At 37.8% G+C, this 27323-nt stretch overlaps 1 protein-coding gene and 1 pseudogene across 4 annotated transcripts in view; both read right to left on the bottom strand.

Moving 5' to 3' along the window:
* Positions 1-27323, bottom strand: part of PARG (poly(ADP-ribose) glycohydrolase) — a 166880-nt gene that overhangs the window by 61923 nt on the left and 77634 nt on the right. For all 4 annotated transcript variants that reach the window (XR_004959961.1, XM_036264636.1, XM_036264638.1 and 1 more), the window contains exons 10-12: positions 19441-19520; positions 12956-13016; positions 7639-7714 (exon numbers count right to left, since the gene is read on the bottom strand). Coding sequence is in view for 3 of the 4 variants with exons in the window: in XM_036264636.1 (XP_036120529.1) it covers positions 7639-7714; positions 12956-13016; positions 19441-19520 (217 nt within the window). In the remaining variant the exon portion in view is untranslated. The remainder of the gene's footprint in view (positions 1-7638; positions 7715-12955; positions 13017-19440; positions 19521-27323) is intronic.
* LOC118632663 lies at positions 15228-16910 on the bottom strand (annotated as a pseudogene).

Here is a 27323-nt window from a genome sequence, read left to right as displayed (position 1 = left end):
AACCCCAGAGCAAGTAGAAGGAAGGAAATAGTAAAGATCAGAGCAGAAATAAATGACATAGAGACCAAAAAAACAATTCAAAGGATCAATGAAACAAAGAGCTGGTTTTCGAAAAGATAAACAAGATTGATGGACCCTTAGCTAGACTCACCAAGAAACAAAGAGAGAGAACCCAAATACACAAAATCAGAAATGAAAGAGGAAAAGTAACAACCAACACCACGGAAATACAAAAGATCGTTAACAACTACTACGAACAACTATATGGCAACAAATTCGACAATCTAAGCGAAATGGACAAATTTCTAGAAACACAAACTCTCCCAAAACTATTCCCGGAAGAGATAGAAAACTTGAACAGACCAATAACAACTAAGGAAATTGAAGAGGTAATCAAGACTCTCCCAGCAAACAAAAGCCCAGGCCCGGATGGCTTCACGGGGGAGTTTTACCGAACATTCAAAAAAGAACTAACACCCATTCTCCACAAACTCTTTCAAAAAATTCAAGAAGAAGGAAGACTTCCAAACACGTTCTATGAAGCCAGCATAATTCTAATTCCAAAACCAGAAAAAGACACTACAAAGAAAGAAAACTACAGGCCAATATCCCTGATGAACATAGACACCAAAATCCTGAACAAAATATTAGCAAATCGGATCCAGAAATACATCAAAAAAATTATTCACCATGACCAAGTGGGATTCATTCCAGGGATGCAAGGCTGGTACAATATTTGCAAATCAATAAATGTGATACACCACATAAACAAAATGAAGAATAAAAACCACATGATCATATCAATAGATGCTGAAAAGGCATTCGACAAAATCCAGCATCCATTTCTGATAAAAACGCTCAGCAATGTAGGAATAGAGGGATCATATCTCGACATAATAAAGGCCATATATGAAAGACCTACAGCCAACATCATACTCAATGGGCAAAAACTAAAAACATTTCCATTAAGAACAGGAACAAGACAGGGATGTCCACTTTCGCCACTCTTATTTAACATTGTACTGGAAGTCTTAGCCACAGCAATCAGACATGAAGAAAAAATAAAAGGGATCCAAATTGGAAAGGAGGAAGTGAAACTGTCATTATTTGCAGATGACATGATATTGTACATAGAAAACCCTAAAGACTCCATCAAAAATCTACTAGACTTAATAAATGAATTTGGCAAAGTAGCAGGATACAAAATTAACATCAAGAAATCGACGGCATTCTTGTACACCAATGATGAACTCAGAGAAAGAGAAACTGAAAAAACAATCCCATTTACCATCGCGCCAAAAAAATTACGATACCTAGGAATAAACTTAACCAAAGAAGTAAAGGACCTATTTGCAGAAAACTACAGGTCATTGAAAAAAGAAATAGAGGAAGATATAAAAAAGTGGAAGCACATACCCTGTTCATAGATTGGAAGAATTAACATCATTAAAATGTCCATACTACCCAAAGCAATCTATAGATTCAATGCAATCCCCATCAAAATACCAACGACATATTTCATAGAACTAGAACAAATACTTCAAAAGTTCATATGGAACCAAAAAAGACCCCGAATAGCCACAGCTATCTTGAAAAAGAAGAACAAAGTAGGTGGGATCACAATACCAGATATCAGGTTATACTACAAAGCGACTGTAACCAAAACAGCCTGGTACTGGCACAAGAACAGGCATATAGACCAGTGGAACAGAACTGAAAACCCAGAAATGGACCCAAGGCAATACGCTCAATTAATATTTGACAAAGGTGGCAAGAGCATACAGTGGAGTAAAGACAGCCTCTTTAATAAATGGTGTTGGGAAAATTGGACAGCTACATGCAAAAAAATGAAACTAGACCATCAACTTACACCATACACAAAAATAAACTCGAAATGGATAAAAGACTTAAATGTGACCCGTGAATCCATAAAAATTCTAGAAGAAAATGTAGGCAACAAAATTTTGGACATCATACGGAGCTGAATTTTCACTGATACATCACCTAAGGGAACAGAAATAAAGGAGAAAATGAACACATGGGACTACATCAAACTAAAAAGCTTCTGCAGAGCAAAAGACACAATCATCAAAATGGAAAAGCAACCCACTGTATGGGAGAACATCATTGCCAATGATGTATCAGATAACGGGTTAATCTCCAATATATATAGAGTGCTCATACAACTCCACAAAAGGAAGACAAAGAACCCAATTAAAAAATGGGCAGAGGAGCTGAATAGACACCTCTCCAAACAGGACATACAAATGGCCAAAAGATATATGAAGAAATGCTCAACATCACTAATCATCAGAGAGATGCAAATTAAATCAACAATGAGGTATCACCTCACACCTGTCAGAATGGCCGCCATCAACAAATCATCAAACAACAAGTGTTGGCGAGGGTGTGGAGAAAAGGGAACTCTAATACACTGCTGGTGGGAATGCAGACTGGTGCAGCCGCTATGGAAAACAATATGGTGCTACCTCAAAAAATTAAAAATTGAACTTCCATTTGACCCAGTGATCCTACTGCTGGGAATATACCCTAAGAAGCCTGAAACACCAGTCAGGAAGAATATATGTACCCCCATGTTCATAGCAGCACTATTTACAATAGCTAAGATCTGGAAACAGCCCAAGTGTCCACCAGTAGACGAATGGATAAAAAAGCTATGGTACATATACACAATGGAGTACTATGCAGTGGTAAGAAAGAAAGATCTCTTATCCTTTGAGACGACATGGAGGGACCTGGAAAGTATTATCCTAAGTGAAAGAAGCCAAGCAGAAAAAGACAAATACCACATGATCTCACTTATATATGGAATATAATGAACATAACAGTCTGAGGAATACAGTAGACCCAGACACATGGAAGTAGGGCACAGACTGACATCCCTCAGAAGAGGGGATGGGGGGGTGGGGTGGTGGGAAGAGATAAATCACAGAACTTATATGCATGTATGCATGACCAATGGACATGGACAACTAGGCCGGGGACGGGGCGGAGGTGGGGTGGGGTGGGGGGTGCCAATGGGGTAAAAAGGTAAAATATCTGTAATAAAAAAAATAAATAAAAATTCATAAAAAAAAAAATTAAAAAAATTAAAAATAAAATAAAAATATTTGTTGGTGTTCTCTAAAGCAATTATGATTTTAAATGATAATGTTAAGTCTATTTTACAAAAGAGTAAACCAAGAATATGAATCTTGATATGGAAAAGTATGAGAAAAGACAGAAATTAACAGAAGGCAAAATATTATTTAACTATGGAAGAAGCTGGAAAACAATGAAAATTATAACTAGACAAGTTCTTGCAATGAGTTACCACAGAGAATCACATACAGTTGGGTTTATATTCTGGCATACTAAATCAATGGTAAAAAACAGAGAAATTCTTTAGCTTTTATAGAAAAATAATTTTGGTTAAACTAGTCCACTGATTAGAATTAGTTACCTACTGCATAATAAGATCTTTATGTTCTGGGTGATTTATGGCTTAAACTGTTCAATTCAACAAATATTGATGGAATCTTGTGCTGGGAACCATGGGATACAAAGATAAGTAAGACAGTTTCATGGCATTCACAGTCTAGATGGGAGTCAGAATGATAAGCAGAATAACAGAATAATTATTAAAGAACTTATTAGTATTAATTTGATACTGCCTAAATAATACATTTAAATAGGATGGGAGAGAGGATAGGGAGTAGTGCAAGAGGACATTTCCTTCAATCTGGGCTTTGCTGACATTCAGGCTGAGGGAAGAGCTGCACAAGGACACAAGAGAAAGCAATGTAAAGAGCAGTCTGAGGAGAGCGGTGAGCAGTTCCTCATGCCTGTTTACAATGTACAGTATGTGGAGGGTTACAGTTGGTGATGGGGTCATCTGGTGTCCAGGAAATTTTTACTTAATTCTGAAGGTTCTGGGAAAAAGTGTATAAGAGAAAAATAACAACAAAGGACCTGTTCTTTAAGAAGATAATTCAGTCTAGAGTTTAAAAAATAAACTGGAAAAGTATAAAATTAAAAGCAGAGGCTGAATAGGTAACTTGCATAGTTTATACAAGCACTATTAGTTCCTCAAATAGGTCAGTAGGAAAGAATGTGAAGGAAAGAGAGACTCAGCAAAGAAATAAAATGGACAACACTTAAAAATTGAGAGACTAAGTATAATAGTATTATAAATAAAAATAAGAAACTACGAAGGTTTTAGATTAGCTAAACTTAATATTTATTGGAGCAAGGTAGATAGCCAAAATAGAAAGATAAGCACTATCCGTACATCAAACTAAAAAGCTTCTGCACAGCAAAAGAAACAACCATCAAAATGGAAAGACAACCCACTGTATGAGAGCATAATTGCCAATGATACATCAAATGAGGGGTTAATTTCCAAAATATCGAGTGCTCATACAGCTCAACAAAAGGAAGACAAAGAACCCAATTAAAAAATGGGCAGAGGAACTAAATAGACATCTCTCCATAAAGGACATACAAATGGCCAAGAGACATATGAAGAAATGCTCAACATCACTAATCACCAGAGAGATGTAAATTAAAAGAACAATGAGGCATCACCTCACACCTGTCAGAATGGCCGCCATCAACAAATCATCAAACAACAAGTGTTGGTGGGGTGTGGAGAAAAGGGGACTCTAGTACACTGCTGGTGGGAATGCAGACTGGTGCAGCCACTATGGTAAACACTATGGTGTTTCCTCAAAAAATTAAAAATTTAACTGCCATTTATCCAGTGATCCCACTCCTATGAATATACCCTAAGAAGCCTGAAACACCAATCAGAAAGAATATATGTACCCCCATGTTCATAGCAGCACTATTTACAATAGCTAAGATCTGGAAACAGCCCAAGTGTCCATCAGTAGATGAATGGATAAAAATGTTGTTGTACAAACACACAATGGAGTACTATGCAGCTGTAAGAAAGAAAGATTCTTATCCTTTGAGACAACATGGAGGGACCTGGAAAGTATTATCCTAAGTGAAACAAGCCAAGCAGAGAAAGACAAATATCACATGATCTCACTTATTTGTGGAATATAATGAACATAACAGTCTGAGGAATAGGGTAGACCTAGAGATGTGGAAGTAGGGTACAGACTGACAGCCCTCAGAAGAGGGGGTAGTGGGAGGAGGAAAGAGATAAACCACAGAACTTATATGCATGTACGCATAACCGATGGACAAGGACAACAGAGCCAGGTACGGGATGGGGAGGAGAGTGTCAATGGGGAAAAAAAAGAGAAACATCTGTAACAAAAATAAATTAATAAATGGATTAAGAGTCAAAAAAAAAGGTAAGTTCTATCCAACTTACCTACTACTTGATAATGATAAATTAAATATATTCAATGTGCATGCTACTGTTCGTTTTTTAAATAAAAGGCCAACATTTATTACTTGAAAGGTATGCATAGAAATAAATACACTAGCCCTGGACAGTCTGGCTCAGCGGTTGGAGCGTCGGCCTGTGGACCAGAGAGTCCCGAGTTCGGTTTCCACTAGGGGCACGTACCAAAAACAAAAACAAAAAAAGAAAGAAATACACTAAACTCAATGTGCCTCTGAAAGCAGGAGGCGTCTTTTAGAAAATCAGTTTCGAATACTTAAAAAGTTCTTAATAAAAGGCTATTACAGGTGAGAAACCTGTTCAAACACATGAAAACAGCATGTGAGCGCTTCTTTATTTTTAGCCAGTCATTTTCCAACTCGCTTTAAGCTACTTACTCAGATTACTCAGTTTCTGAATTATAACTTGATGAAAAGAGAGAAATGATAACACTCCTTAGAGGTTTTGTTGTTGTTGCCATTCAGCATAATGTAATCTATGTGCTACACAAGAAGCTTTGTGGCACTGCAATACAATATTCCCTGCTCTCCTGGGGACACATGGCACCAGCAGGGAGAACAATTAATAGAAGCCTTCATGGTATTACTTTAATCTTCTGAGGTTTCATATTTCATCTATAATACATTCCTCCAGGAAAGTGGGGGAAATCTCAACCTTAAATGTTGTTAAATAGCCTTGGCCGGTTTGGCTCAGCGGTTGGAGCATCAGCCTGCGGACCAGAGAGTCCTGGGTTTGGTTCCCGCTAGGGGCACGTACCAAAAAAAAAAAAATGCTGCTATCTATTTGTTGAACAGTACTATAATGAAAAGTCAGCATTCCTGCAGTCCTAACTGGCAGCTTTGTTGCTTTCTTGTGTTTTAAAACACCCTCAATTAATCCAAGACTTTAATGTAGGAAAGAATGTTATCAGGATGAAAATGTGGGGAAAAAGTAATATTCACTTGAAACAAAATTTTAACAATACATCAAAATTAATGAATTTAAAACAATTTTTAAGTTAAGTCAGTTATCTTAAGTACTTTTGTTTATTATCTCAAATAATTACTGGGAGGTGATTTAAAACAAAACATAGCTTGTCTCTTTGAAGATTTCAATTACCAATATGTCTAATTAAAGGCAATGCTAAAAAGAATCTATATCATTAGGCACTTAGAGCATCACATAGCTAGCCCAATGCATATCAGACCAAGCATTTTACATTGTTATTAAACAAATCAGTCTATTCTCAGGCAACTGCTTTATTTAGCTTTGACCCAATACAGGGTAGGGCAAAAGCAGGTTTACAGTTGTAAGCATGCAAAACATAGAGTTTATTTTTGTATTATTATTTATTAATTATTGTGTTATTTTCCATAAAAATAACTATAAACCTACTTTTTCCCCACTCTGCATAAGCATCAATTAAGTAATGAAGAAAAAAAATCAGCCATTCCCAGTATAAATGAGATGATATACAACATTCTTTCAGAGAAAAATGATTATTACAATGCTCATAAAAATGGGATAAGAACATAAATCACTAACATTTTCTCTGATCAGTCATTTTAAATAAAAATCATTAGAAAGCAAAAGGAAAACACATGTTCAAGTTAGGTGTTGAATCAACTTAAAACTAGATACACAGGGTGTTTTACTTATTAACTCTTTTATCCAAAAACATTTTTAAAAGTAAAAGCAGTAACAGATTAATAACAAAGATTGAGACATGGACAAAATTTCCTGCTCTACCACAGGGAAAAGACAGCAAGTATAGTTGGTTCAAGTGCCTAAAACAATTACATATGGGAGGAAGGACTTTCTCATCAATCAGTTTAGACATCTGCCTCCTAGACCTAAACAAAGTTGGTGGCAGAAAAACATCTCAAGCTGTTCATCATTTAGGGCAGAGCAAGGGCCTTTAAAAAAAATGAACAGAACCTCTTGGTGACAGCTTGTCAAGACCATACCCCGGGAACTTCATCCACTGTCAATCCACAATATATGTCTGAACCAAGAGCCCTGGTGTTGTTCAGATCTTGGAAATTTCTGTCAAAGGCTTTTTAAAAAGAGGCTCATGTAAGAAACAGAGAACATACTTTGGCAAGTAACAATATTACCACAGCTGTCAAGATGATCTGTTTGGTGTTTTTCTCCATTCTGCTATCATGCTTCTTTGCATTAAACTAGCTTAGAAGATAAATAAACACTTTCAAATTCCCTTTGCTGTCAGAAACCTGACAGAAGTCCCAAATACAAGCACACTGCTGTGACTCACCTACCTGTAGCATGCCTTGACCATTGCCTTCTATTGTACCTTCATAAGTGACATGCAGTCGAGTCAGGGATTTTTCACATCTGCAATTTAAAAAAATATTCTCTTATTTATTTTTTAATGACAGGTATTTCACTACAGAAAAATCTGAAAATATATATTAGCTACAAAAAACTGAAACCACTCCAATCTCAAAAACCAGAAACAGATGCCTACTGTTAACATTCTTGGTATAGAAACAAATATTTTCTAATTCAAATATATAAATATAATTTTTAAAATTAAAATGAGACAATATACTGTTTTAAAACCTGTTTTCCTCTACAAAATATCAGTTTCTCCTCTTTAAGTGTTGAAATATTCAAAATATAAAAAAATTATGGTATATATAACATTTTATTATCGTAGAGTTGACAACCTAAGGAAAAATAAAAATTTGGTAATAAATCATATATGATTCTCAAATGGACTTTATTTTCACTAGTTTGATAACTGTGTGTGGGCGGGGGGGATGTTTTGATGAAAATACATGACACAGAAATTCTAATCTATGGTATTTTTATATTAATAAAATTGAAGGATGAACCTAGTACCTGTAAGTTACAATTATTTTCTTTCATTTTCATAAACCATAGTCACTGAGGTGGTTATAAAGTTCAGAACATGCTATACCTTGACATATTCAATATTTTAAGCTGAAGAGGTTTGAGAAAACAGCAGAAGGTCACTCGAACCTCCCTTCTTCCCTGAAACAGGTCACAAAACAGTCCTGTGAGAGGAACGCTCCTTATACCCAGGGAAAAGGAGCATCCTTTGAACACAAAGGAATCCCACAAAGAATCCTAACAAAGACAAAGGGGTCATGCTGTCTCCCCATTTACTACAATTATCTCATATCTCTTAACCCATCCATGACTGCTGCTTTTTTTTTTTTCTTTTTTTTTTCTGGTATGTGCCCCTAACGGGAACCAAACCCGGGACTCTCTGGTCCACAGGCCAATGCTCCAGCCGCTGAGCCAAAGTGGCCAGGGCCATGACTACTACTCTTTATCAAACCTAGCATAAAAGTACACGTCTATTTCTTTAGGTCTTCATTTCCTTTTACAGGCTCCCATGTCATGTAGACGTATATGAAATAAACTTGTATGCTTTTCTCCTGTTAACCTCTTGGTCAGTTTAATTTTTAGACCCAGCCAGGGACTCTAAGAGATTCAAGGAAAACCTTTTTTCTTCCTTACAGTGTTTACCTGGCTTACGTTATGTTAAAAAACCAGTTCAATTTTATTAATAGCATTTGATATTTTTTCCTTAAAATACCCCCGATTAGTTATTGAATAAAAAATGTAATTTATAATAGAATGAAAAAGATGAACTCCAAACCCCTAACTTAAATAAGGGTGGTATTAATTTTTCAGGGGAGGAGGGAAATTATATATTTTAAAAAACAATTATATATTTTTAAAAACAGGCTGAGGAAGCACTATTTACTTACTGTGATTTGCTTTTTTTCCTGGTTTCAATGAGTTCAAATACATTTCAGGCTAAGCTCAGTCCAACAGACTGATAGCCTTAAACTCAGAGGGCAATTCAGTATAGGTTCTGTTCTAAGAGCTTAATTTGTATTAACTCATTTAATCCTCACAACAACCCTATCACTACCTCCTTTCAAGATGGGAAAACAAAGCACAGAAAGCAGTCAAGGAATGTGCTAGTAAATGAAGCAAGAAAGATTTATACCCAGGGTAGCCTAAATCAATGGTCCAAGCTATTAATCAACATGCTATACTTATAGAAAAATTCCTTCAAAGATCTCTTGTAGAAAATAGTATCATATGCCCTGGCCAGTTTGGCTCAGCAGTTAGAGCATTGGCCTGCGGTCCAGAGAGACCCAGGTTTGGTTCCTGCTAAGGGCATGTACCTCGGTTGCAGTTTGTCCCTGGCCCTGGTTGGGTCATGCAGGTGGCAGCCACTCGATATGTCCCTCTCACGTCGATGTTTCTCTCTCTCTTTCTTCCTCTCTCTCCCTCCTGCTCTGTCTGAACAAAAAATGGAAAAATGTCCTTGGGTGAGGATAAAAAAAAGAAAATAGTATCATAAGTTTGATTTTTTTTAACTTCCTTTTTTTTGGGTGAGAGTCCTACTTTCTTAGTCATTTTACTCCATGGAAGACTACCTATAAGGATAGTACTGAAAAGATTAAAAAAAGCACCCAGAAACCTCTGACTTGTCAGTCAGGAATTCAAACAGAAATCTCAACTGTCATCAACAATTCTCCATGACTGAAGCTGTTAACTTAGAGCACAGTTCTTGACACAATTATGAAATTACTAAAGACTGAGTTGTTGTTTTTTTAAGCATCCTCCAGCTCTTTGATAAGTCCCCTTTCTAGTCCCAGAAAATTCTCCATTCCGCTGTCCCAGGAATCAAAGACAGCCTATTCTGGCCCTGGCCGATTTGGCTCAGCGGTTAGAGCGTTGGCCTACGGTCCTGAGAGACCCGGTTCGGTTCCCGCTAAGGGCGTGTACCTCGGTTGCAGTTTGTCCCTGGCCCTGGTCGGTTGTGCGGGATGTGTTCTTTTCGCATCGATGTTTCTCTCTCTCTCTCTGTTCCTCTCTCTCCCTCCCACTCTACCTGAACAAAAAATGGAAAAATGTCCTCGGGTGAGGATTAAAAAAAAACACAAAAAAAAACAAAGACAGCCTATTCTGGCCCTGTGATTAACTAAGCCTGGCTAAGGTATTTACTGATAATCAAAGGGTTAATTATAACATGTCAGAAACTTGGAAATCAGGAAAGCCTCTAACTTCCTGGCACCCATTTAGCTCTTTACTCTTGGAAACACCAAGAATCCTCTTCTTCATCCTCCCTCTGTAAGAGAATGCACATTTCTGGTTATTTGGAGTCTGGGAGATTGATATTAATTATATCCTGTAACTCAGTTATGAAGCAGCTAAAACAAAACAGAGAACAAAGAAATTTTTTAAAAGTTACAAAGGTTTCCCTGGCCAGTTTGGTTCAGTGGTTAGTGTGTCAGCCCACGAACCAGAGTCCCAGGTTCGGTTCCCGCTAAGGGCATGTACCTCGGTTGCAGTTTGTACCTGGCCCCAGTTGGGGTCATGTGGGTGGCAGCCATTCAATGTGTCTCTCTCACATTGATGTTTCTCTCTCTCTCTTCCTCCCTCTCTCCCTCCCGCTCTGTCTCACGATAAATGCAAAAAAATGTCCTTGGGTTAGGATAAAAAAAAAGTTAGAAAGGTTACCAAGTTAAATTCTATCTATCAAAAGTTAAGGGGCGGGGGTGTATCTTGATCTTATTTAGGGGCAAAATTATCTCCCTGACACACAGCCTTACAGACCTCTGCATTCAGACCTATCCTTTCACTCCCGGATGGTAATGTATAGTGAGTATTCTTTCACATAAGCGCAAAATAAATGTCAAATGCAGAGTAGAGATCCTGAGCGGAATTAAAAACAAGCCCTCTGAGTGACCTATAAAATCTACATGGAAATGATATTAACAAAACATCTGTATTCCTATTACAGACAAATTGAAGAGCTAAGAAAAGCAATCCTCTGGTCTGGGCAAATAACATAGCAGATTGTTACTTTTAGTTCTAGGCACCATATTTTAAGAGAAACCAATGGTCTGGGCTATGTAAATAGTAGAGATAAAGCATTTAGAATTCGTATTATATGTGAAACAGAAGAAATGAGTAAGATATGTATGTAACTTTGTGCATTGTTATAGGTGTGGTGAATGAAGAAAACATTTAGATATACAAAGAAAGGCTGAATGTTCGAGAAAATTAAATTTATTTATTGTAGCTCTAGAAGGAAGAACCAGGAATGAGAAGAGGATGATGACTGGAAAGACAGACTTTTTAAGTGAATGAAAGTATTAGATAATAACAAAGCAGTCAACCGAGGTGAAGTTGTCAACTCCCCACTGAAGCTGTCTAGTCTCCATCATAGGTATTATAGAGTTGACAATATTTTTAGTAGGCAGCTGGACCTGATGACTTCCTGGGTCATCTCTAATACGCCATGACTCTAAAATGTTGTGTGTGTTCTCTTCCTTTCTGGCTCAATTTTGTTTTTCTTCAGATGTTTAGTCTTTTATCCACTTCCCTCTGTAATAATCATCTCAGCCATGTACTCAGCCTCCTAAAATAATTTTGTTCTTCTTTCATCTCACAAACAAACATGTTGAATAAATGAACCACCACGAGAAAGCCACCTAAGCAGGTGTGCCTTCTTAAGTTAACTCCCTTAAAAGTGAGTCTCTTTAATCACTAATTCCAAACAAAACAACAACAAACTACAATAAAAATTATTAGCCCTGGCCAGTGTGGCTCAATTGGCTGGAATGCCGTCCCATGCACTGAAGGGTTGCAGGTTCAGTTCTCAGTAAGGGCACATACCCAGGTTGTGGATTCAATCCCCAGCATGGGCCATACGGAAGACTAGGAATTGATGTTTCTCTCTCACATTGCTGTTTCCTTCTCTCTCTCTCTTCCTCCTTCTCTAAAATCAATAAAAACATATCCTTGGGTAAGGATTAAAAAAGAATTATTAGGAATTTAAATGAGAGGCACTGGTTACCAAGAATGCACACTCAAAATATACATTTAGTATGTCTAATCATGTCCTCCTGTGTGTTGAAAAAGTTGACCCATTCTTCTTTAAGTGCTTTGGGGATTTGTTCTAGATTAGAAAATGTGTTAACTATTCTAGGACACTAAAAATTTTAAGTCTGATGAACTCAGAGTGGTTAATATTCTGCTCAGTATTTGCAGGTAAATAACACAGTAAATTAACATCTTCCACAAAATCTGACAATAGTACACATGGAAAGACAAACCTCAAAATTCTGATCCATCAGACAAATTCTAGATAATTACTATTTACATTTTAGTTTAATAAAAAAATAAAAGTTTTCCAGTCTTGTTCACCAGGGAGAAAAGCCATAAAATACAAACACTAACCAAAAATGTAGGGTGAGAAAAAACATTAAATATTGGTGTTCCATTTAATATTAGTGTCTTTTCAAACAAAGGTCCTTAATTCTAAATAGGACTTTGTTTCAGAAGACAAAACCAAGGTAAAAGAGTAGAAGAAGTCAAAGGATTGCAGACTTTGATTCAAAAGGCATAACCTTTCTAACAATGAGAGCTAACAATGGATCACTTTTGAGAAGAAACTCCCTAGCAAATAGGTAATAAGAGGTTGGAAAAACATCTTCCCAGAGGCTGTAAAATAAAATCCTATCATGGTAAAAACAGTCCTTTTAATTCTATGATTCTAGCATTATTTTTTATCATTACCTTTCCCACTCTGGAAAATCTTCAAGACTCTGTCTTGTAAATGTCACCAACCCAGTAGGTTCTACAAAAGCAATAAAAGAAAAAATACACCCAAAATAAGTTTCAATTTTGCAAAGATTATATATATTCAGTAAAAGGATGGGCCTAATAATGGCTATAAAATTAGTTTTGTAATACAACAGAAGATTAATTTAAAATATTATTATCCTTACAGTAGGAACTCTTTCTATAAAATAGTAAATCCTCACTAAAACAAAAATCCTACACAAACAGTAGCAAAACAGGAGGATGTAAGCACTGTTATGTTTAGTGACGTTTGCTAAACTGCAGACTTTTAAGAAATAACTGGGGGAAAGATGCATAATAGGTATAGCTTACACAATAAAGAAAAAACTAAATTTTAATCTGTAGACTCCTTCTCAAAGAAGAACCTTAACTCCACACTTATGTGTTTTATAATGAAATAAAATGTCTAGGATTAAAAGAAGGAAATTGTAGGCATGCCTTTGGAGGTGACACAGCCAAATCCAGGGCTTAGACGATATGCAGTTGCTCTACTTATAAGGTGCCTTAGCAGGAAAGAGGAATTAATGTGTTCTAAATGGTTAGAGAAGAAAGATGACATCATTTTCAAGTAGCAATAGATATAAGAAGATCAAAACGCAGTAAATTTTAGAGGATAAGATTCTTTTTGTTAGATTTATTTTTTATTTTTTAACTAGTAGCAAAAGTAACAAATAAATCAGCTGGCCAAAAGTAATTTGTTTCATTCGAATCAAAGCCAGGCCATTTTTGTTTTCTTCTTTTTTGTTTGTTTGTTTTTTGAAAGCTCTTAAGCAAAGAGAAATATGTCAGAAACTATTAGTGATAATGGTGGTAGAGTCCCAATGAAAGCTTAGCAATCATTTCATTCCTTTGGATGAGTCTACATTTCTTTGCTTTCAGTCACAAGCAGTAATAACTCAAACAGCATATGGAGTATTTATATTAAAAAACAAAATTTTGTTAACATGAGTTATAAAATATTCTTTAGACGTCTAACTATCTCTAAGACAAATGGATAGTATATTTAAAACTCACAAGTAAGAAGTCAATTCAAACACTAGAGAAGTAATTCTATTAACAGGAAATTAATGTTAGCATCATCGTTTAGTAATTTAGCAGAGAAGAACACTGAATATCTTTCATATATACTAGGAGAAACCAAAATAAATTCATAAATAAACATTGCTGGCAAAGCAAAAGAAAAGGCAGATAAACATGGTTCTTCAGATATAATTAATAACAAAACACCCTGACAGCGTGCCTATTACTTTTCTTCCATAAAAAGGCACCTTTCATGCAATAATGTTATTTTGGTTGATTAAATATTTCCCTTAATAAATCAAAATATATACTGTATATGAATCATTAATTTTTAAATACTGCATCTATAAGATACTTTATTTAAAACTATACTGAAAATAATTTAATTCAGAAAGCTCTTTAAAATCTTTCAGTCTCAAGATCCTCATTACAAATATTGATGTTTGGCAACACCCAAAAGTTGGTCCTCATGGAATTATATTTTATCAAGTCGAAAAGCACAGTTTTTCATGTTTTAAGTTTCTGAAAATGGAATATGTCTTTCACAGTCCAAGGTATCTAGCATTGCCTTTGGGAAGGAGTCCATTTTTTCCAGAAGATGCACACCTACTTCTGCCGTCATCTAAGAGCACCGCCAACCTGAGAGGTAAGTCAGTCCTCTGTTGCAGGCTTTTGTGGATCACACTGGTAATATGACTTCAGACTCCCAAGTTGGTTCAAGTTCTCAGGGGAGATTTTTTTATACCCTCTCTGCCTAGTGCTGAGGTTGACAGTGCAATCTGTTTACTGTCCCTTTTCTGCACAGCCAGATTAACTTTCATTCCTCCTCAGAATAAAGGTGTACACCTTTGGTGTACCAGCTTTGTTAGAGAGGTCTCCTATTACTCCCCATCCTGAGTGTTTTTTCTTTCTAAGTGGTACATAGCATAATGGCACTTCCTACCATCTAATATTTGGTACTTTACACTTTTTCCATTTTTTAAAAACAATCTCGTTTCCTTAAATGTAAAAACACTTCAGGACATCAGAGACAGACATGAAGGGCAAGTGGGTAGGTTTTGTAATTTAATTGTTTTGAATCTCAAACGAACAGAATTGCTGTTATCACTCAGGCCTTCCAGAGCCACTGGCTACAAAGGTTCGATCTTCCAACTGGGATCTCCGAATGCCCCTGTGGCTGAGCTCATCACAGCAATGCAAGAGGGTCCCCTGTGCAATGATAATGGACACTGAGCCACTTGCCATTCTGGTGGTGCCAGACCCAGGTCTACTCTGACTGCCTGGTGCAAGGCGGACCCTGACCATTGACTGTATTGGGTAAAGTGGATGTAGGCGATGCAAGCTGCGTCTTCTCCAATCACATGGATATGTGGGTTCAGGATAGTGGTGTAAATGGGCTGGCTGTCCTTGGACAGAAGATTCTCAAAGTAAAACTTAAGGAAATCCATTCCCTCCACAAGGTTACCAAGGGCTTCAGGATCAAAGGAAGTTAAGTCCTAGATCACAAATCTTTGTGTAGGCCTCAAAATCTCCATTGTTGATGGCCTCAATCGGGTTGTTCTGTGATTTTAATGATCTCCTTTTTTCACACTTTGAGATCCTCATCTTGAGCCCTTGATCCCATCCGTAGCGTTATGCTCCATGGTGGTTTTTGCTCCTTGACACCCGATTTCTTGTTCAACAGGCTTTAGGCAACTAAAAAGTCCCTGGAGACAAGCATGGTCATGAGGATAGCACCTTTTAGTTTTCCCTGGGCTCTGAACTTGTGCAAGACTCCACAGTCTCCTGATGATATGTCATGGATGCCACCGTGGACTCTTGGCAGACCCATAAGTGCTTGAGAGCCTGGTCGGCTGCGATAATACGTTTCACAGGGTTTGCGGTCAGCATCTAGCTGATCAGTTCTTGGCTCCAGGGGTCACTGTGTCCCATTCTGGAAATCATAGGCTCTAGCCCTGATCTGCTGAAAGAGCTGTATTTATTCTCATCCCAGAAGGGAGGATATCCCACCAGGAGACTACAAGATGACTCCACAGGTTTTCATAGGGATTTTCATCAAGACCTCAGGGGATGAGTAAGCTGAGGTGCCAGCTGAACCAAACCACGCCCTCTGCTCTCTCTATACTTGGATGGCTAGGCCAAAATGAGCCAGCTTGCAGCACCCTTGTTTTTACTGGCCAAGAGCAGGCTCTCAGGGTTCAGGTCCCAGTGGACAATGACATGCTGGTGTATGTGGTTAATGCTCTCCAAACTCTGATGTATACAGTGGCTGGCATCAGCTTCACTGGCCGATGTAGTATTCTCTGGCCATGATGTCTTCAGAGAGCTCTCCACCAGTAACCAAGTCAAACATGAGGTAGTGAAACCCTTCTTCAGAAATACTCTCATGGGGGCACACAATGTTTAGATGTTTCAAAAGCTACAGATATATCTGTAGCTCACGTTGGCATATCTGGGCCTCACGTTCTAATTTCTGGTAAACCTGGGCAGACTTCTTGGTATTGATGATTTTTACTAAATACTCCTGCATGGAGGTTTTCTTCACACACCTGTGGACCACAGAGACAGCACCCTCACTGAGCTCCTTGAAGAGCTGGTAGTTGTTAGTGAAGTGGGTGCAGGTGGCAGTGGTGGCCAAGATGGTGGGCGGGTGGGTGGTTGTGGCGATGCAGCTCGTGCTGAAGTTGGTGCACAGTCATTGCCGCCCGGCCGAGGGAGCAAGAGGAGGAACCTAAATACATTTTTATAGTTTCTATTCAGTAGATTGTAGAACTTCTACATAAAGTAATCATTAAATTGAAAACCCCTTTTATTCCACTTAGTATTTCCTCCTTAAGCCTGTAGCTTTATATCTGAAAACCTACAGCATACTTCATTCTATTTCTACAAAAAAATTAATTACCATATACAGTATAGTGAAAAAGCCATAATACAAAGTGTCTAATTACAATTTATTTTTTCAGTGTGATTAATTCCTAACATTTTAGGATAGTTTAGAAATTTCTAGCTGGGAAAAAAAAAAACTTCAGCTTTTTATTTAAAATCCTAAAATGTAGAGAGGCAAGTTAGCCTTTAGAAAAGACATACATGATTTGACTCTAAGGACAGGAAAGAAAATGCTGAATTACTTAGGTATAATAATGAAATTCATTCTATTTAGATTTAGAATAGCAAAAATGTACTCATTTTTCTAATGAGTTATTACAAATTCTAATTTGGTTCTATATATCATAGCCTGAATAAGCCTTCATTTTCTTTAATATTTCTTTCAGTACAGAACACAAAACTAAAAGTTGATAAGCTAAGAAATGAATAACCTTCTATCAGAGAATATATAATTTTTCCCCTTAAATTCCAAAATCCTAACAATTAATTTCCTTAAATAAAAAATATGAACAATGTCCAATAACAATACATTCAAGGGGGTGAAAATGCCAAGTATGTATACTATAATGGGAAATTACTTACTAAAGGAAGTAAATAACCTTAAAATGATTCAGTGAGCCTGGCTGATGTGGCTCAGTGGTTGAGCGTCGACCCATACACCAGGAGGTCGCCGGTTCAATTCCCTGTCAGAGCACATGCCCAGGTTATGGGCCCAATCCCCGGGGGGACATGCAGGAGGCGGCCAATCGATGTTCTCTCGCATCGATGTTTCTATCTCTATCTCCTTTCTTCTCTTTCTCAAATCAATAAAAAAATTTTTTTATAAAAAATGATTCAATGATATGTTTTAAGACAATCCCACAACTTGAACGACCAAAAATAAAACAAACTTATTTCACTTGACCAGAGTTGACTTGCCCTATTTAGCAAAAGCAAACTTTTGAGATGTTTTGGTTTTCTTAATAAGCAACTTGCAGGAAAGGCAACCCACCCATTGATAATAGCTAACATTTATTAAGCATGTATGTAACTTCTCATTTAATATTTACAACTAGTCTATGAGATAATCATCACTATTTTAAGATGAAGAAATTGAGGCTGAGAGATGTTAAGAAACTTGTCTGTAGCCACCCAGCTCCTAGGGTAATAGGGGCAATAGCCACTATAATCAGGTGGTCACGAAGAGCACTGGTTAGATATTTACCACCACTGATGCAGTTGCTACAATTAGCTTCTGGGAAAATAGGATGGTTGAGATTCAACGGAGGAAGACAGACATGTGAACACTAAGTAAAACACCATTTTATAAGAACTCTACAGCCCTGACCGATTTGGCTCAGCGGTTAGAGTGTCGGCCCGCAGACCGGAGCGTCTTGGGTTTGGTTTCCGCTAAGGGCACGTACCTCAGTTGCAGTTTGTCCCCGGCCCCGGTTGGAGTCATGTGGGTGGCAACCACTCGTTGTGTCTCTCTCACATTGATGTTTCTCTCTCTTTCTTCCCCCCTCTCTCCCTCCTACTCTATCTGAAGATAAATGCAAAAAAGTAAAAAATGTCTTTAGGTGAGGATTAAATAAAAAAAGAACTCTACAAAGGGTTTAAAGGGGACAAAAGAGAGGGGTCTGTAGGAGGACAATGAATTGATTACTTCTACAAATAAACTAATTGTAATAGTTAATGCTTCTTTAAATAAAGAACAGCAAAAATGTATTTCCTGGTCAATATACTTTCTTTTGAAAGTACTAATTTGGCCCTGGCTGGTTTGGCTCAGGGGTTAGAGCGTCGGCCTGCGGTCCAGAGAGACCCGGGTTTGGTTCCCGCTAAGGGCACGTACCTTGTTTGCAGTTTGTCCCCAGCCCTGGTTGGTCGTGCGGGTGGCAACCACTCGATGTGTCCCTTTCACGTCGATATTTCTCTCTCTCTCTCCCCCTCCCATTCTATCTGTACAAAAAATGAAAAAATGTCCTCGGGTGAGGATTAAAAAAAAAAAAAAAAAAAGGAAAAAAGAAAGTACTAATTTGTTTTTATTCATGAAAACACATGATGGTATGTTATACTCGTCTAATTTCAGAACATATAAAACCTCCCACACACTCATAGCACACACATATATGTACATCCTCATGTATATAAAATCTAGATTAGCCCTGGCCGGTTTGGCTCAGTGGTTGGAGCGTAGGCCTACGGTATGGAGAGACCCGGGTTCGGTTCCCGCTAAGGGCACGTACCTCGGTTGCAGTTTGTCCCCGGCCCTGGTTGGTCGTGCGGGTGGCAGCCACTGGATGTGTCCCTTCACATCGATGTTTCTCTCTCTCTCTCTTCCTCTCTCTCCCTCCTGCTCTATCTGAACAAAAATATAGGAAAATATCCTCGGGTGAGGATAAAAAAAAAAAATCTAGATTATACTACTGAATTATTTGGTTTGGGAAGGAAGGTGTACTTTGAACACAAAATGTTCTTGATCTGAACTGTCCCCATCAGTGATAAAAATTATAGTAAGAATGAAAGGAATTTACTTTTCTCTGTGACTCTTCTAAAGTAACAGAAGAGAGTTTTAAGCTTCTCTGGTTTTCTTGAGGAGCGTCCTTCAAACAACCTGAAAGAAACCAAAAATAAAGATTCACAAAGAATTAAATCTGTATTACTACCAAGTAATAAAATAAGTAATTCTTCTAGAAAGCAATTCCGTAATAATAGAAAACTGGAAAACGGTTTGGATTCAAATGGCATCCAGAGAGGACTGAAACCAACTAGAACCAGGCTTCTTAGAAGTTGTTCAAGTCAGATGGCACTAACAAGTACGTCTCTCCAATCTCTCTTCCTCCAGGGAGAAGGCACCATCTGGTCCCTCAAAGTCAATTAAGCCAGTGAGTTAATGCTCGATGATTTTCCCAATGGCAAATACTATTTATAATTCACAATACTACTAGGTAGTTGAATGAACAAAAATAGTATCTGAAAAAAAAATCCACGATTGTGTTGGGGAGGCAGTGGAGGAGGTGAGAATGAGGACAGTGATGAGCAGGTATAACAAGATGTTGGAGGACTGACCAATCCTTGGTAACTGAACACATATACCCTTTGCATGGTCACCAAAACAGTGCCTACTCTCTGTCACGTAGTTTCCAGAAACCTGGGCTTGCACCACTTAATTTCATTTTCTTTGAAATGATGTGGCATTGTTATTGGTAACACATTATGCAATTTATCCTGAGGAAAGAAAAGCAGAGCTTTAGAAGCATCTGACCTGAGTAAATAGTTCACTAAAAGATTTCAAACACAAAAGCATGCTTTTAGGCATAAGATCTACTTTTCCAAAAGCATTTAAAAGTTACAGAGAAATTCTGTGGCTATAAATGAGGAGATATTCATATGCCTCTAGTCATATACCCTGGCTTTAAAACCAGAAACACTTCAAGTGAAAGTTTACTTTAATAAGTGCCAAAATTGGTAAACTTTTTCATAAAAAAGCAAGCTTGTATCTATGCAGAAAAGAAAAAGTTAATTCCATGAGAAAATCCTACTGAGCAAGTAAAACAAATTAGGAAAAGGGAAGGAAATGCAGATTTCAAATTACTTGTTTTCAGTGATCTGAAATTCGGTATTCAGGGTTAATTTCTGAGAAAACAAGTTATCTGAATACTTAGTTCCTGAAAAGAAAACTAATGTCATAAAACATTTTAATCAAATCTAAAATCTAACCAATTTTTAAAAGAATAGCGCCTGTGTAATAATTTCTACTCACCTAAGAGAACTTATTTTTATAAAATGTTTATTACAAATATTCTTATAAATTCAGCTGCCTGCCGAAAGAAAGGACCTTTGAGATTGTGGGTTTCAGCTTAGTTTCTTTTATAACATCAACCAGAACAGAGCTTATTTAAATCAAAATGATAGTCAAAATGAAGAAGCCCCTTGGCAGTTTAATTAAACATCCCGTAAGAAATAAATCTGATTTACTAAATGAATACCTTGGGATCCACTGCAAAATCCCTTTCTAGGTTTACTACTTAGTAGAAGGAAGCAGTGTTAATATAAAGGCAGCCCCTACCTTTTCTTAGAGATGAACTAATGTACTATAAAAATTTCAATTAAGGGGGAAAAAGGTCCTCTTCCACAGAATTGTTGCATGTGAGAAATGACTGCTGACCTTAAGAAATAATTTTCCAAAACATAGAAAGTACCTCTAATTTCTACATGTGGTCAGCTATGTGTAAAATCACATGAAAGTTCACATATTTCATAACTATGATGACGTATTAACCTTAGGAGCCCCTTGGGAATACAGATTTATCACCCTAGCAATACAAACTTTCTGGAAGATTATGTGGCTATTATCACCAGCTATAAATGAGCACCATTGTTTATTTTGCAGGTCCAAACCTGAGAGATACAAATTAAGCAGAATATCAGTGTATTCTGTTAATACATTGAGTTTCAAAGCCTAATTTCAAATCACTATGTAACCAAACATGCTTTCCCACCTTTCCATGGAGCAGGGAAGTATGTGGAGGGTGGAGGTACAGAGGGAAAGTCAGGAAAGATGGAGCAGGTTTAAAACCCTTTGGCCAATTCTCAAACTTCACTGCTGTGAAATTTTATAGTACTATGTATAGCTACCAAAATAAAATGAATTATCTTGTACGGAAGCAAGTGAAAAATAACACAAAAACACAGGCAAACAGCATGGGTGAAAGTCATTAGAAGAGTGATGTATTTTCTGAGGGACAGTTTTTGGGAAAGAGAAGGAAGACAAAGTAATGGAGGATGGAGCCAGAAAAATGAGAGTCAGAGTCTCAGAAAGAGAAGCTCACACACAAAGACACTCTGAGAAAAACTCAGAGAGAGAGACAAGAGACTCAAGAGACAATTCAATTTCTCATAATAATCAAGCACCATCCAATTTTTTAAACTTTTCAACACCAATTTTTAAAAAATTTATTCTTTGCTAATCCTCACCCAAGGATATTTTTCAGTTGATTTTTTTGATAGAGTGGAAGGGAGGGAAGGGGAGAGAAAGAGAGAGAGAGAAACATCAATGTGAGAGAGACACATCGATTGATTGCCTCCCGCACTGCTCTGGTCAGGGCAGAGATCGAACCTGCAACCTAGGTACATGCCCTTGACCAGGTAGCCAACCCCTGACCCTTTGGTCTGAGGGCCAACACTCTAACCACTGAGCCAAACCTGCCAGTTTTGTTTTGTTTTTTCATTTAGATTTTCAGGTCCTCAATTTGAAGGCATACTTTGAGTCAGCAGGAATGCATGTAAACATGAACGTAAACTATGCCAATCAATACCCCTCTGCATGTTGGGAAGACATTTTGGCATTTAACTGAATCACTACAGATTATTAAAGAAATCAAACAAAAAAGCTAGTCAGGCAACCTCACCTCTGTTCTAAAAAAACCTTTTTATTTTCAAGGGAATAAGTCAATCAAGGTCAATATTTGTTAACTGCATTTTTCTTTCCATACACATAAAGAGAAACATAGTTTAATAAAATCATTCCCTGAATGACATATTGATAACATTACCGGAATTGGATTCTACACACACACCCATGTGATTTCAAGTTAAGGATTAATCTCATTAGTATATAGTAAATCAAACCCAAAGCACTATAACCTCCACTTTAAAATGGAAGCAAATGATAATCCAAAACCCAGCCAGAAAGTCACTCTTGGCTTTTCTGTGAAGCACTGGCCATATGGCCCCAGCAGCATTTTCAATCCAGGGAAGAGGCAGATGTAAAAGCCTCCTGGGCTGACCACTGTGGCAGCCCACAATTAATCTCTGACCATCAGTTTCTAAGCAATCTTAGAAGCATCAATGTTAATCACATTGGAAGCCTTTATATGAATGTTTAGGCCCTGAAAGGCAAGCAGGGGAAAAGGTCAAGGATATTTAACATAACTAAGCAGGGCTGTAAGAACACAACAATAAATTTAAAAAGGAAGACTTATTCAATTTATTGACGTCAGCCTCCCACCACACACCCTTAACCATTTTTCTTATTCAATCAACGAGCTAGTCATACCTCTTTGGAGACTAAATACGCATGTATGCACACACACACAACTCCCAACTGCCAGAAACTATAATTGTAAATAGCAACTATGCAAAAAAGGAAACACAACAACGTGTTCCATAATCAGCTTACCAAATGGTACATCAAATTAGGTACTTGATCTTTCCTATGCTACATAAAAAGGGGGAACTTTTGGTTGTTTTCAGTTTCTGGAGCACACCACTCAGTGCATTGTGTTCTTGAGAGAAAGTGAGAATAATGAAAGAGCATTGAGTTTGAACAGAAGACAATGTTCAAGTCCCAGTTCTGCTGACAAGTCATGTACTCAAACTGAACCTATGAGGACAGATGCTTCCCCACCTAGAAGCGTGCATCAATAGAATCAAAATGAGCTGTCAAGAGACTGCATCAGTGAGCATGTATAATACTGCTGGTTGCTAGTTTAGGCTTATTAAAACACCTGCCACCTCAGAGACAAGTGCAGACATCCTGGCTGCTGAAGAGTCCCTCAAACAACTGTACAGACCACCACAGGCTTTACCTGCCTTAATTTTCAGTGTTTTGGTGACCAAAAACAAAATATCCATCAGTCAGGAAGACAAGAGTATGCCTGGTTCAAATCTTCAGCAGACCTACTTAAACTCCCACTTAGTGAAAATGCTACTGGGATACTTGAGTTTAAATTTCTCATGGTCATTTTGGACTGACAAATGGCTACGGTTCATTTTACAAATCAAGAATTATTTCTAGGGATAGTTCTAATTTCTGACTAGCTATGAGGTAAGAAGCATTAACATGGTTCAATGAAAAGAGGTTGTATGTAGAATGGTTAAGGGATACAGCTTCCAGAGGCTGCTGATATACTCCTGAGTTTAATCCTAATTATACCAGTTAACTTGGTGATGTAAACTACCCTCTAAGCCTTCATCTCCTCATCTGAAAAAATGAGAAAAATACCTAAATTATAAGATTAATTCAAGGATTAAATTAAAAATGGCATAGTGATTGGTAAATGGTAAGTACTTAATAAATATTAACTATTATAAAGATATTCTCACGCAAAAAAAAAGTCAGATAATACTAAGTAGGCAGAGGTGCATGTGTTGGAGTGAGGCATTACATAATAGCCAGCAAAAAAAAAACAATTATCATTAACATAAAATGCTCACATTGTTCTAATCCATATTCCCTTCATTAAGAAAAGTGGCTCAGCCCTGGCCGGTTTGGCTCAGCGGTTAGAGCGTCGGCCTGCAGTCCAGAGAGACCCGGGTTCGGTTCCCGCCAAGGGCGCATACCTCGGTTGAGACTTGTCCCCGGCCCTGGGTGGGTCGTGCGGGTGGCAGCCACTCGATGTGTCCCTTTCACATCGATGTTTCTCTCTCTCTCTCTCTCTCTCTTCCTCTCTCTCCCTCCCACTCTATTTGAACAAAAAATGGAAAAAATGTTCTCGGGTGAGGGTAAAAAAAAGTGTCTCAGCCCTGGCCGGTTTGGCATCAGAGTGGGGACCAAAGGGACTCCCAGTCAAGGGTGGGTCCCTGGATTGCGGGTTTGATCCCTGGCCCTGGTCCCTGGTCAGGGTCATGCAGGAGGCAACTAATCAATGTGTCTCTCTCACATCGATGTCTGTCCTGTCCGTCTGTCTCTCTCTCTCTCTCTCCCGCCCTCCTCCCCTCCCTTCCACTCTATCGAAAAATAAATAGAAAAATATCCTCAGGTGAGGATTAACAACAACAAAAAAAAGTTGGCTCAGCCCCTTTCCCCATCAAGCCTACATGCTGACACCCAAAACCAATCAGTTCAATCTTCAGGATAAATGACCATGCACAATGAAAAAGATAAAGATGCCAAGCTTCTAAGAAGTCCCAGCATTGTCAGAAGTTCAGCTGAAAAACAAACCTGTGATGCATTTTACTGTTGAGAAAAGGCTTCAGTGTTACAGGTGCCCAGCCCTCAGAGAGCCCTTGTGTTTCTTATACATGCTAAATGGAAAAGTTAGGGTAAAAAGGAGGTAATGATGCTGCGTCCATGGGGCTGTAATTAGGAAGGAATAAACTACGGATACTAGCTATCTGAGAAAGGCTCAAAAAAAACCCTGTGGGATTCCACCCTCACAGTCAAATTACAAAAATTGTCCATTCGTTTTAGTAACTGTGCCTGTTTTTTTTTTCCCCTTAAAATTAATTTTATTTTTTCTAGTTTCATTTTTTTGCAAGTATCTGTCCAATATTCCCAATACAATTTATTCACTAGATTGTCTTTAACCCTTTGTATGTTCTTGCCTCCTTTGTCAAATATTAATTGACCATAAAGTCATGGGTTTATTTTTGGGCTCTCTATTTGTACCATTGATCTATATGTCTGTTTTTAAGCCAGTACCATTTTGACTTGTTCCTCCTATTAAGTAACTATTTTTCTTCTGATTATAAAATATATGCTCATTATAAACAGTTTGAAGATATAGAAAAGAATAAGTAAAAGTGTTAATGTTTTTATCTCAATACCCAGTGGTAATCATGTTGTGTTTTTTTTTAATCCTCACCCAAGGACATTTTTCCATATTTTATTCAGATAGAGTAGGAGGGAGAGAGAGAAAGAAACATAGATGTGAAAGAGACACACCGAGTAGCTACCATCCACACGACCCAAACAGGACCGGGGACAAACTGCAACCGAGGTACGTGCCCTTAGCGGGAACCGAACCCGGGTCTCTCTGTACCGCAGGCCAAGGCTCTAACCGCTGAGCCAAACCGGCCAGGGCATATATTTTTTTAAATGCTGCATCAAGCTGCAATTTTTAAAAAATCCTCACTTGAGGATATGTTTTTCATTTTAGAGAGAGAGGGAAGGAAGGGGGCGGGGGGGGACATCATCAGCTGCTTCCTGTATGTGCTCTGACCAGGGATCAAACCTGCAACCTAGGTATGTGCCCTGACTGGAAACTGAACCTAAAACCTTTGGTGTACAGGACATCGCTCCAACTGACTAAACCACCCAGCCAGGGCAGTAACCACATTTTGATTCATTTTTCTGTCGGTCCATTTCTCTGCTCACACATCTACCTATATATACGCACAGATGTGAATACAGAAGTATATTAATAGACACAGATATTTTAACATAATTGAGATTATATTCTATTTACAATTTTTTATTCCTTGTTAAAACCTACGATGGCTGATTCTAATCACATTTAACCTTTTGTTCCCTTTCTTGTGCTTTTTCTTGTTTTACTGATCAAGAATGTGCATTTATAGTTCTCCAGAGAACCTTAAGCTTTTCAGAAAAAGAGACTATAAACACTTAACCAAGACATAGGAATAAAGTTATTTGTGAAGAGTTTAAATACTAAATTCTTAATATTGTTTTAAAATATTCTAGAAAATAGTGGTGTTGGATAGGTGAAAGAAAAGAGCAAAAAGATATGTACTGCTAAGAACTGAAGCTGGGAGAATAAAATATGGGTTCATTTTGGTGTTCTCTTTATTTTTTGATATGTTTGAAAATAGCCATAATATAGTTTTAAAAAATAACTTTTTAAGAAAAGAGGGTTTCTGCCCTGGCCGGTTTGGCTCAGCGTTTAGAGCGTCGGCCTGCAGTCCACAGAGACCCGGGTTGGGTTTCCGCTAAGGGCACGTATCTCGGTTGCAGTTTGTCCCTGGCCCTGGCTGGGTTGTGCGGGTGGCAACCACTTGATGTGTCCCTTTCACGTCGATGTTTCTCTCTCTCTCTCTCTCTCTCTCTCTCTCCCTCCCACTCTATCTGAACAAAAAATGGAAAAATGTCCTCGGGTAAGGATAAAAAAAGAAAAGAAAAAGTAAAGAGGGTTTCTGCTCTAGCTGGTTTGGCCTGCGGACTGAAGAGTCGTGGGTTCAATTCCCGATCAAGAGCACATACCTGGGTTGCAGGTTCAATCCCTGACCTCCATTGGGGTCATGCAAGAGGCAACCAGTTGATGCTAACATTGACATCTCTCTCTCTCTCTCCCTCCCTCCCTCCCTCCGACTCTATCTAAAAAAATAAATGGGAAAATATCCTCGGGTGAGAATTAAAAAGAAAAGAGGTTTTCTGATAATCTTGACTTAGTAAAAGAACACACAACTCCTATCAAATAAAAAATTGGAAAAGTCTACAATTAAGTCAAAGAATCAATATTCCAGGAAAGCTTGTAACTAAGATGGCAAAGGATTATCTTAGAGACCATCAAGATACATGTACTAGCTGTTACTCTTTCCATAGAAACAAATTGTAAGTGGCAACTGAAATACTCATTTTAAAGCATAATTAATTAGAGCTATGTCTTTCCAAAACCCAAAACCAGAAAAACCTAGAACCACTGGGATAGTCTTCAGAATTTTGCACAGATTTTTT

This window comes from Molossus molossus, unplaced genomic scaffold (assembly GCF_014108415.1).
Source record: "Molossus molossus isolate mMolMol1 unplaced genomic scaffold, mMolMol1.p scaffold_m16_p_17, whole genome shotgun sequence".
NCBI classification, from domain to species: Eukaryota; Metazoa; Chordata; class Mammalia; order Chiroptera; family Molossidae; genus Molossus; species Molossus molossus.
The sequence above is the reverse complement of the archived record's forward strand: the minus strand, read 5'-3'. Positions and strand labels throughout refer to the sequence as shown.